This window comes from Bubalus bubalis, chromosome 9 (assembly GCF_019923935.1).
Source record: "Bubalus bubalis isolate 160015118507 breed Murrah chromosome 9, NDDB_SH_1, whole genome shotgun sequence".
Lineage (NCBI taxonomy): Eukaryota > Metazoa > Chordata > Mammalia > Artiodactyla > Bovidae > Bubalus > Bubalus bubalis.
Genome location: NC_059165.1, coordinates 41,959,598 through 41,971,973, shown reverse-complemented (window position 1 = coordinate 41,971,973; position 12,376 = coordinate 41,959,598). Strand labels below are relative to the sequence as shown.

The 12,376-nt window shown below is 44.5% G+C and overlaps 1 protein-coding gene across 1 annotated transcript in view; it reads left to right on the top strand.

Moving 5' to 3' along the window:
• ITK (IL2 inducible T cell kinase) overlaps positions 1-12,376 on the top strand; it is a 61,798-nt gene that overhangs the window by 19,708 nt on the left and 29,714 nt on the right. The window contains exons 3-6 of the mRNA XM_006075873.4: positions 736-817; positions 3,107-3,235; positions 7,855-7,895; positions 11,842-11,993. Coding sequence (XP_006075935.1) covers positions 736-817; positions 3,107-3,235; positions 7,855-7,895; positions 11,842-11,993 — 404 coding nt within the window. The remainder of the gene's footprint in view (positions 1-735; positions 818-3,106; positions 3,236-7,854; positions 7,896-11,841; positions 11,994-12,376) is intronic.

The window sequence follows — 12,376 nt, the reverse complement described above, 5'->3', positions numbered from 1 at the left end:
TTTATGGTTCTGAAAGAGTGGATATCTTCTTGCACATCCTGGGGTTACCATTCATGTTTGTCAATCTGAGGAGTTAATATTTCATTTTCAATGTGGCATAGGAAAGAACTTTTTTCCTACTAGAAAAGTGACCTCCACAAGTTGGAATTTTTAGTACGGAAAGTAAAAGGAGTAACAGGTATTTTTCTCATCATTGAAACTCCAATTACTAATGCATGCATGAAAAAACAACCTGGTGAAATCCAAAGATCTGTTGTATAGTTAATAGTACTGCACCAATGTCAATTTCCTGGTTTTAAAGACGTATTTTGTTATGAAGATGCTGTCATTGAAGAAATGTGGGTGAAAAGTATATAGGAACTCTGTACTATCTTTGGAAATTCCTGAATCACTTATTTCAAAATAAGTTTAAAGAAATCTCAGTTATATATCTTCATCTAATATCTTACTCTTTCATATGCCATAATTTTTTAATCATTGAAAAATTAATGTGAGAAATATGCTGCCTAGTTAAGTGGGAAACTCTTTTCTCCAGCTGTTTTAATGTAGTGATGGCTTATCTGCACAGCATTCAAACTTCTAGATAAAAAGGGCACTAGTCCCCAGATCACCCAGATGTTTGCCTTTTTGACAACAGCCTGAGACCCCACTCTCAGCCCAGTAACCCAGAGGGGCCTCTGTCAGTCATCCACCTCCGACTTCACTGCTTACCTTGAACTCTCTGTGCGTCTCCAGGTTGTTCACGACAACTACCTCCTGTATGTGTTTGCTCCAGACCGGGAGAGCCGGCAGCGCTGGGTGCTGGCCCTCAAAGAAGGTAACTGGCCTCCTGTGTGACTGAATCTCTGAGACCTCTAGATCCTCAAGAATGCTTGAGTTCCATGATCAAATAAAGAGCAGCTGATGGTCAAATATTTCTTCCTTTTGGTGTTGGTGGGGACTCCCAAAGTTTCAACTTGGGCAATAACCAGTACAGTACAGGATCAGGCAAATCCTGCTAGGCCCCTGTTTTTGTAAGGCTCTTAGATAAGGATGTTTTTAATATTTTTTAACGGTTCTATTTTAAAGGGTTATGTAAGTACCTCCAAATGTATCTGTTGTGTCTCCTGGTAAGTAAAACCAAACTATTTACTATTAGGCCCTTTAAAAAAAATGTCTACTGACTCCTTGTGTTGAATGAAGAACAAGAGCATGGGCCCTCAAGCTAGAGGACCTGGGCTTGAATCCCGGCTCTGGCACTCACTAGCCATGTGTGTTCAGGCAACTCAACTGCTCTGTGCTTCAATTTCCCCATCTATTTTTAACAAGGAGAGGAGGAGGGAATAATAATAATAGTATCTCCTTCCCTGTATTATGCAAAGTAAAATAAGCAGACAGAGAAAGGAAAATCCTGTATGTTCTCATTTACATGAGTAAAACATAAAACAAATGAATATCACAAAACAGAAACAGACTCACAGAGACAGAGAGCAAACTAGCAGTTTCCAAAGGAGAGAGGGGTGGGAGGAGGGGCAAAATAGACAAAGGGATGAAAAGGTACAAAATACCAGTCATAAAATAAGTAAGTCACAGGAATGTAATGTACAGCACAAGGAATATAGTCACTATTTTATAATAAGTTTGTATGTATGTAATCTGTACATACATGAGTCTGTACAATTCATAAAAATATTGAATCACTGTGTTGTGTATCTGAAACTAATATTGTAAGTCAGCTACACATTAATATTTTTTTAAAAAAGCACCTGCCTCCAGAGCTGCTAAGAGTAAGTCTCTTGGAACTGACCAGGTCCATAGTCAGCACCCAACAAATATCAACTGGTCTTAAAGGTTTTCGGATCATTGTAAGGGTACTTCTTAGGGCTCACCTTCTCAACAGCATAATCAGAACCAGCACAGTATTTACATACATGAGATGTGGAACCAGGCTGCTAAGGAAAAAGCTCTAGCTCTGCCAATAATAGTGTGACCTTGGGCAAATTCCTTGACTTTTCAGTATCTCCATTTCCTTACTTGACTAGCAACAGATAGTCATAGGGTTATTGTGAGAATTAAAAGAGTTTGTTGTTGTTGTCCAGTTGCTAAGTTGTCTCCAACTCTTTGCAACCCCATGAACTGCACCTCACCAGCTTCCTCTGTCCTCCACTATCTCCTGGAGTTTGCTCAAATTCATGTCCATTGAGTCAGTGATGCTAGGACACGGCAGACACTTGGAATCATACCCAAAGAAAGCATTTAGTCTGTATTACTATTATTGTCATTTAGCCTGAAGGCCGAGCTTTGCAGGAAAAATAGATTCAAATATTAATCTAAGCAGCTACAGAGACTGACAGTAGGCAAGCCATCTGAAATCATGGGACCCAAGATGCCCTTATCTGAAAAATGAGAATAAATATACAAGTCTTATCTTCTTCCAAGATTGTTGTGAGTCTCAAATGGAAAGTGCCAGATAAACTGAGAAGTGCTCTCAAGTTTAACATTCACAGGCACAGAACAAACACTAGCACACAAAGTAATCAAAAGGGCCCCAACTACTCTCACTGGCCGCTCTCCCTCAGTGAAGGGATTTTACTCACAGGATGTTAGAGCTGAAAGAGGCATTTGAGATAACCTGTCAGTTTTTTATACTTTTTTTTCCCACCAGGAAAGCCTCTCTTCTCCTGTACCAAAATTTGACTTTACAGCCACAAATCTAGAAAGGATAAAAGCAAAGTTGCTATGGGTAGAGATGGGAGAGATGGAGTGGTGAGAATCACACCCACTCAGTCTTCCCTGAGTTCCCTAAGGCATTTTTGTGGGGCCCAGAGACCCCATCTAACAATCCCATGGCACAGTGGGAACTGGGAATCAAATGAGGATTTTGCTCAACCCAAAGACACACAACTAACCAAAGGCACAGCTGGATAAGAATCCAGATCTGCTGATGCCTAAATTCAATATACATGCTTCTATGTGCCCAGGAAAAAAGGCCATTTTTTTCTGGCTACTCTAGGTAATACTCATGCAAGTTCACACAGCAGGGTCCAATCTCAAGGAATTGTAAAGTTGGTGGCTCTTGAGTGACTGACCTGGAAATAACTTTTCTGCTGGTGCCAACTCCTTTCAGAAACCAGGAATAACAACAGTTTGGTGCCCAAGTATCATCCTAATTTCTGGTTGGATGGGAGATGGCGGTGCTGTGCTCAGATGGAGAAGCTTGCAGTGGGCTGTGCCCAGTATGATCCCACCAAAAATGGTAAGCGATTATGAATTCCCTTTCTTCTTCATATAATGACTGACCACTCTGCTAGTAGGAAGTAAAGGTTCTTTGCTTCCCATCACCAGGGGTGTCCAGGATTGAATGCAAAATTTCACATTTTCAAACTTTCAGAAGATAGTCATCTGCCTCTAACACCAGTCTGTTGGTGTTTTTTCATCTCGAGTGTGTGTGTATGTGTGTATGTGCACTCAGACATGTCCAACTCTTCGCAACCCCAAGAACTATAGCCCACCAGGCTCCTCTGTCCATGGGATTTTCCAGGCAAGAATACTGGAGGGGGTTGCCATTTCCTTTTCCAGGGGATTTTCCTGACCCAGGGATCAAACCTGTGTCTCCTACTAACCTGCATTGGCAGGCAGATATTTTATCACTGAGCCACTGGGGAAGCCTGCACCTTGAGGCTGATGTCTTTATAACTCCTTGTTACTCAAAGTATGGTTCTTAGACCAGCAGCATCATCAGCACCTGGAAGCTGGTTAGAGTGCAAATCTAGGGCCCTTCGTAGGTCTGTTGGATCAGAATTTGTATTTTAACAATATCTGGATGCACGGTTAAGTTTGAGAAGTATTGCTATACCCTCAAGTTAGGAAATTTGAAAGGCACAGTCTATTAAATCTGAAGTTGTAGAGACAGCCTTATAGATATATAGAGATACACAATATTATCTATTAGCATGGCATCGTATCACACGTGTTTATAACACAAGTTGAATTCTACACACTTGGAAGGGAAAGAAAGTAAAACCAAAAATCTGCTTATTTTACAATGTGGTTTCTCCCCACCTCTACTTATTTGCCCTTGAACTCCACAGTCTCAGAGAGAAAGAGGCCTCAGCCTAAATGCAAAGTGGAAACAAAAGATGCTGTTCTTTGGCCTTTGAAGTCAAAGACCTAAGTCCTAAGGATTGGTGTTTGAATCATTTTTAATTTATGTATTGAATTTGGAAGGGGCGCATCCCAGATAGCTCAGTGGTAAAGAATCTGCTTGCCAATGCAGGAGATGAGGGTTCAGTCCCTGGGTCGGGAAGATCCCATGAAGACGGGAATAGCAACCCACTCCAGTATTCCTGCCTAGAAGATCCCATGGATAGAGGAGCCTGGCGGGTCACAAAGAGCTGGACATGACTGAGTGACTAAGCATGCATGCACGATGACTTTGGGCCCAAAATCCCTGGTGAAGGGCAACTCCACTCTGATGCACACTTACATACATAACACTCCCACTTCTCACAACCATCTAGGGTAGGTGGTGTGATGTTGAAGAAAGAGGAGGCTTGAGCACTCCAGTACCCTCGAGGTTACACAGTGAGGAAGCGCGCTGCGGAGACATGGTTGACTAGGAATGACGGATCATATGGATTGTTTTCTTCCATCGCCCTTTCCTCTCAGCCTCTCTTACCCTACTTAACTTTTCTCATCTGCCAGTTTCTTTTTTGCACTAAAACCCAGTACCTCAGATTGACAGCCCAAGGCGGATGTGCTAAATGTAACACGTGGCTGGGTTTTCTGCGGCTTCCTGAGTTGTAGCCCCTCTTAGTGCCACTTTAAAAACCACTACTTCTCACCTTCCACCTTGGGAGAGAAAGTTCAGAGTTACCAGTCCCTTGGCCCAGAAAAGCATTTGCCTAGTTTTAGAGGTCAATGATTCCCTACATTAGCTCTATGGACCATACAAAAGCCAACATCTAATGAAAAAGAAATAGGTTTTATGTGGGTGGAATCAACCACAAGGACAGGATGGCATGGGCTTGCCAGTGACTGAAAGCTCTTTCCAAAGTCAAAGCTGTCTCCAAATTCCTGCCGGAACCTTGCTGTAGGCCCTTGGATGGGTCACTTGGCTAACAAGGACCATGATGTCCTCATCACTAAAATGGAAGGGGAAATTTTAGGGGTCTTAAGGTGAAATATTCTCTAAACCCCTTTCCAATTCTGAAATCCTTTGAATCTGTTTCCATTTTGCAATTTTCTCCATGCGTGTAGTGGCTATTCCTAGGGACACAGTATTCCCCTCCACTGCGTGGTACACACACAATAAAGGTGCGCGGAACATCTGAATGGCTCACCAGGACAGGGTTGGTCATGCTGAGCTCCTCCCCAAATGAAGCCAGGGTCTAACCGCGGCACAGTCACTCTGCTGATGGTCCTGCTTTTGCAGGACCTCCTGCCATCTCCTCATCTGAGTCTGTTCTTATTCTCCCTTCTTCTGGTTTGGTTTAAGTAATCTCATGCACCATAGTTTTGACAGACTTGAGAGCAGTTTTCAAGACACAAGGCTTGTAGAATTCCCAGTGTTGGGCCTAAGAGGACAGGGCTTTGGGATTAAAAAAAAAAAAACACCTGGTGTGTGTTCCAGCCCCTCAGTATCCTTGCTCTGTGATTTCATATTTGTTACTTAACTTTCTGAGTCTCTTAGCCAGTTTTCTCATCTGTAAAGTGGGAATGATGATAATAAATAGTTACTTTCTGGGGTTGTTGGGAGGTTCAGTGGGGTTGGAAAAAGTTCCTAGCATAGCTGCTGGCACTTCGTGGGCTCTCTGTAAATGGTAACCGTGTCTAGTAGTCATTCTTTTTGTGGACAGAAGAATCTGAAGCTGAGATAGTGTGTGTGTGTCTGCCTGGGAAGTAACAGAGGTCACTGCATTTAAAATAGGCTCTGTTACATCAAACCTCAGGCTTCCCAGGTGGCTCAGTGGGTAAAGAATCTGCCTTCAATGAAAGAGATGAAGGAGATGCAGGTTTGATTGCTGGGTCAGGAAAATCCCCTGGAGGAGGGAATGGCTACTCAGTCCATTCTGAGAATCCCATGGACAGAGGGGCCTGGTGGGCTATAGTCCATGGGGTCACAACAGAGTAGGACATGACCGAAGCGACTTAGCAAATACTCAACCAACAGCAGCACCCATTTATGCAGCCAGAACTAACCCCACATACAAGTTTTACCACATACAAACTTCACACAGAAGGGGAGGAAGAAAGGTAAGAGCAAGGCCAGAGGAAGAAGAGATCAGGCACCAAACACTCAGGGCTGGAAAGTGCTCAAGACCACCCAGCTTGTATGTGGTGGAGTTGGGGTTAAGGTAACTGGCTCTTGGCACCAAGTTGAGTGCTGTAATGGAACCATGTTTCCCACTATGTATGTATGTTTCCTTTTTCTAAGTTAATTGCACACCTAATACCCCAGTCTGCCCTTGATTATGGAGAAGGCAATGGCAACCCACTCCAGTACTCTTGCCTGGTGAATCCCATGGACGGAGGAGCCTGGTAGGCTGCAGTCCATGGGGTCGCTAAGGGTTGGACACAACTGGGCGACTTCACTTTCACTTTTCACTTTCATGCATTGGAGAAGGAAATGGCAACCCACTCCAGTGTTCTTGCCTGGAGAATCCCAGGGATGGGGGAGCCTGGTGGGCTGCCATCTATGGGGTCGCACAGAGTCGGACACAACTGAAGCAACTTAGCAGCAGCAGCAGCAGCAGCCCTTGATTAAGGTGTCAGCACAGGGTCTGGGCTCCAGTGTCAATGTATGAATCTCTTCTCACCACATCCCAGACACAGCTGCCCAGTTCCAAGTCAACCCCCTGCAGAGATACGGTGCTCACCATCTGTTGATGCCACCCACCCCCTGCTTATCTCTAACTGTTCAAGAAGTCTTTGAACCGAGCAGAAGCCTAGGCACTGCATCCCCATACCACACAGACACACAGCTTCAGTCCACTGATTCCACACTGGGGCTTTTTAGTGCCTTAAACCAGGAGTTCCTAACCTCTGAGATCTAATGCCTGATGATCTGAGGTGGAGCTGATGTAATAATAATAGAAATACAATGCAAAATAAATATAATGCACTTGAATCATCCGCAAGCCACCCCTTCCCCCACCCCACCCACTGGATTCCTGGAAAAACTGTCTTCCACGAAACGAATCTCTGGTGCCAAAAAGGCTGGGGACTTCTGCCTTAAAGGAGAAATCCTGAGAGACACAGATGAAGAGATAAAGGAAAGAGAGAGGGAAAGGGAGAGAAAGAAGAAAGGAGAAAGGAGGAAAGAAGGAAGAGACTGCAGAGAAAGCAAGACATGGAGACACAAAGACATAAACACAGAAAGGTGTTGGGGTGTTGTCTGGAGGAGTCGGCAAGAACAAATACTCAGAGCCTTAAGATAAAAGCCCTCTCACAAAGCAACACGATGACCTCTCACCTCATCCACCCTCTCTCCAAGCCCACAGGGGCATCAGGAAGCCGGTGAGTCACGGTCTCCCTGAGTTACCAATTCCAAGTCCTGGTTCAGCAGGTGGAAGTGCCTTTGTGGAGGCTCCATGCCTCTGGGGAAGGACATACACTGAGACCAGGGGAACCCCTCTGCACTAGGCTTTTCCTGGGGTACAGCAAGAGGGGCTTCTGGAAGTTTCTGGTGTCTCCTGGAAAACTAGATCAGGAACACGCAGGCTGAAAGAGATAAAACCCAGGCCCTGTGTCTCATCCTTTCCTCCTGCTGTTCTCTTTGGGGCCCCTTTTCTCTGAAAAGCCCCCAGCCGTTCATCTCCAGCTGGGCACATTCGGTTTCATGCTCCTTTTCTTTTTCTGTTTTTCTTGTTTCAGCTTCAAAGAAGCCTCTTCCTCCTACTCCTGAAGACAACAGGGTGAGTGAAAGCACAGGTCTGGGTGCGGGGAGGCGGGGGCCCAGGGCACCTCGAGCTGCTGCTCTGGTGTCGTCCCGCTTGGGTTTCCCATCTGCTCAGGTTTCTCAACCGTGACCTCGTTGTGATGCAGCTGAACTCAACACTGTGGGTTTCCTGGGCCCAACTTGTCTCCTGGGTGGGTCCAGGTAAAATGACCACTCAGCTGCCAAAATCTTCATTCCATCGCCTTCACTCAACAAACACTTCTCGGTATCATACTGTGCATCCAAGTACCTTGACTAGGCTGGGGCCTAATAACAGCTCACAGCCACATAAAATGATGTGTTTACTCCACCCTTTGACAGACAAGCATTTTGGAAGCATACACCTGAGAACACTTCAAATTCTTCAAAGCAGGTCCACACTTTTACTAGTTATTTCAAAACTCACTCTCTGTTCTGGCCACTTCAGAGGGTTGTAGTTTTATTCTCATGTGAAAGCTTGGGAAAGCAAGTCCCATGAGAAGTTATCTCAAGGCCATTCGGTAACTTAGTAGTCAAGTTAGTAGGCTAGAGGGTTCCTGGTGTGGTGGTGTTTAATTCAAGTGGTCGTTCCCAAAAGTGTGGTCCCTGGACCAGCAGCATCAGCATCACCAGGGAGCTGGTTAGAAATGCAGATTCTCAGAACTCCTTCCCCCCCAACCCAAACCTCACCATCCCATCAGACCTTTGACACGCAAAACTTTAGGGAAAGGGACCAGTAATCTGCACTTTAATAAACCTCGAGATGATTCTAAGGCATGCTGGAGTTTGAGAAACACTGGTCTAATATACTGACTTGCAAGATTTAAGTGATATCAAGTCAATTCTCGGGAAGCTATTTAGTCAAAAAGACAAAACAAAACAAACCAAAAAATAGGAGAAAAGGCAATCTTAGCCCTCACTTTATGGTAATACCAATAACGATATCCACATTTGAGTAACTGGTCTTTATTCTAGAACATACTGATTCTACTCCCTCATGCTTCTTCCTGAAGGATGAGCCCTGCTTTTTTTCCAGCCAATATGGTGACATTTCAAACACTGGCAACTTCGCCATAAGAGAAGTTCTACATCGCTCAAAACTGGGCTGACTTTTAGATTTGTTGTCAGCCCTCTCTCACACAACAAGAAAGAAGTGTATTTAAATTGCAGCAGAAAATGGGCTCTTTTCCATTTTACTTCATTCATCTCCTAAAGACCATTTCACCATCACCCTTGAAAATATGGTTTCAAATCCCACTGCCCTGGCTCGTGGGTGGTTCCAATAGTCCCACCTAAACCCACATCTCTGCACCTTAGGCTGGCTTGCTCCTTCTGGTTTTTCACTATTAGTGAAGGTGAAAGTCAGAAAATAGGGCCTATCCACCGCCCCTTGGACACCACCACTTGGCTTCTCAGACTTCTTGGAGGAGCAGCTTTAGGACACCAACCACAGGGCTATTGGAATCACGGTTGCAGTTTCAATCACACATCTAAATCCACAGCAACATTTATGTTGAATTACTTGAAATCACTTCTCCCATCACCTTCATGTTCTGTTCTAGACTAAGTGATGGCATCTTGAGTTGGCATCTATAGAGGCTATACTTTTAATCTGATCTGAGCAACAGGCCTGATGCTTAGTGTGAGAGAGACTATGGACTGGGGACAGTTCTCGAGGATGGAGGGTGGCTATTATTGGTCAGGATAGAAACCATCCATGATCAGAGTAATTGAGAACTCCAGGCCTCTCTAGCCTGTGGGTGCAGATGAGGTTATGTTTCACTCTTGGTTTCCCCACGTACACAAGAACTCAGCCCTTCTTTGAGGCCCATCCCCATCAACCCAGAAGGACTTCCTGAGGGGCCACCCAGACACATGTCTGCCTACGCCCTGGCTTCCTTGTTAAGGCACACTACCCGTGCCACTCCCACCTGGGAGGGCCCAGTCTCAGCTGCGTGGAGCTCTCCCCAGCTGGGGTCAGGAGCTCTCAGAGGTCAGGACCATTCTGAGACCAGCAGTAGAGTGGCCAGGAGACAGGACCATTCCCCCATTCCATGACTCACCTCATCTCCTGGGCTCCCAAATAGCCCTTCTGGACCCCAGAGTCTCAGTTTCTCCAAATGTCATCCCTTCATTTTCTCAGTATAATCTCATGGTTCTCAATCCTATCAGACCCAGTACTCCCTTTTTCTTACAAATATTTTATAAAGCCCCCTTTATTATAACAAAAAGAAAGTAAATAGATAATACCACTTATGTAAACACATACTTTCTAAAAGAACCAATAAATGTTCTCACCATAATGTTTAAAAAAGAAAATAAAATAACTTATACAAACCCATACATATTTCTATATATAAATATTGGGCATGACTATACTGGACAACATAATAAAACACACCTGTATTTGAATCCTGTTAAATTTGGCAGCTCAAATGTAACTGTTTCAGTAATGTAGTATCAGTGACTCAAAGAGAGTACTACCATCTGTGATACACTTTCCAAAAGAGCAAACAACTCTTGGTCAAGTTCTGAACTAAACAAAGTGTAATCCACCCTCCACGTAAAGGGTGGCTGCCTCCTAGGAAACCAAGTGCTTCATATAAGGTGGAGGTAGGATCTAGGTCAGAGTGTTATTGTACATTATTACTGTAAGCGGCCTTCTCTGGAATATCTAACAGGACATTCAAAAATCGTGGGATGCTGCAGGGTGTTTTGCATCCTTGACCCTCTCCCATTCAATGCTAGTAGCCACCTCAACCTTTGTGACATTCAAAACACTGCCACAGATGTCCAAAATACTCCCTGTGGAAAGGTTTCACATTGTTTGAGAAACCTGCTCTGATCTTTGTCTTAATAATAATTAATCAACCAGTTGGATCTATAATGAGATGAATACCTTACTATATTTTTCCTTTATCCTCCTGCCCTTGAACACAATTCCTTCCTCCATTAGCTGTTAGGGTGACAACCTCAAGCTCAACAACTCTCATCTGTAGTACTCAGTATATCATTTCACAAGCTCCACAAATAATCTAGGCTTCAAATCCAAACTGTATCAGTATGACAACATTTTATTTTTTAATCTCCGATATTTTTATGCCACCAAATACTTCAGTGCACTCAGAGAACTTCTGATTTCCCATCACTGACTCTCACTCTAGCCAGTGATCTCAGTCTCTTCCCACATTTGCTATCTCACAAAGCCTGCTAACCTCTAGCAGGTGTGCCCACCCTGAACACTTGTGACTCCTTTACATGAGGACCTCTTCGGTCTTTAATATCTCATCCTAAGAAAGATACTGAAAAACAGTGATACAAGCAAGAGAGCCCACCAGAGGAACAAGAGATCCCAGGGATATAGTAAAGAAAGCATAAGAATAATTCAATTGCTAAACTTGTCCCATCTGGGCCTCAGTTTCCTTATTCTAAACAAAAGAGTGGACTAAATGATCTCTCAGAGGCATTCCAGCTCCAACAGTCCATAATTCTATGGATCTGGACAAACCCAAAAATAAAACTAGGAAAGCATGAACTAAATGATATAGTGTTGACTTCATCACCTTTGCCAAGAATGTGATGCTTCTAGCGGAGAGTCTGTGAATTATGACATGGCTTAAGTAGAGAAACAAGCAGATTTCTGTGACGAGCATGGCTGCCTGGAGCTCACTGAGAGTCAGAGTTTACCACTTGGAATGGGAGAGGCAACGAATTCCAGGTATTGCGTGTCTTTGTGTCCTATTCCATATCACGAGCCTGACAATGAGAAAGCCAACTAGAGGAAGGTGAATGGCCTCAGCGAGTACCCCCAGTGGATCTGAGGAACTGGTGTCTGACTGGCATAGGTCCAAGAGCAAGTTACAGTTCAGGGACTTGCTGACCTTGTTCCACAGGTTACCTCCTTTCTCACATCTTTGCTTGATTTTGTTGTCTCCCTCCTCCAGCGGTCACTTCGGGAACTTGAAGAAACCGTGGTCATTGCCCTCTATGACTACCAAACGAATGATCCACAGGAACTCATGCTACAGCGCAATGAGGAGTACTACCTGCTCGACAGCTCTGAGATTCACTGGTGGAGGGTTCAGGACAGGAACGGGTAAGGCACCTGGGTGGCTGCTGTCCCAGCTTTCAAGGGGAGGTGGGAACAAAGACAGTCCTGCCTCTCTCAGAGCGACCATGGCACTGAGTTAGGAGAGGAGAGCAGAGACAGAGGAGGAGAAGGAAGAAGTTGCTGAAAAGGGTCTTCCCCTTCTCAGAAAAGCCTGGGAGGCAGTCACTCACCATACTTACTCCCTGGACCTTATCAAGCCCTCTCAACCTCCAAACTCATCTAAAAATCTTCTGGGTTTTTCCACTGATATCCACAGTTTGGGAGAACAGCAACTTGTTCCACAAAGCACCATAGTTTTTGAGTGCTTAAATGAGGCTGAAGGTGTATATGCCATTGTGAGGGTCTTATTGTTGGTGGAAGCAAAAGGC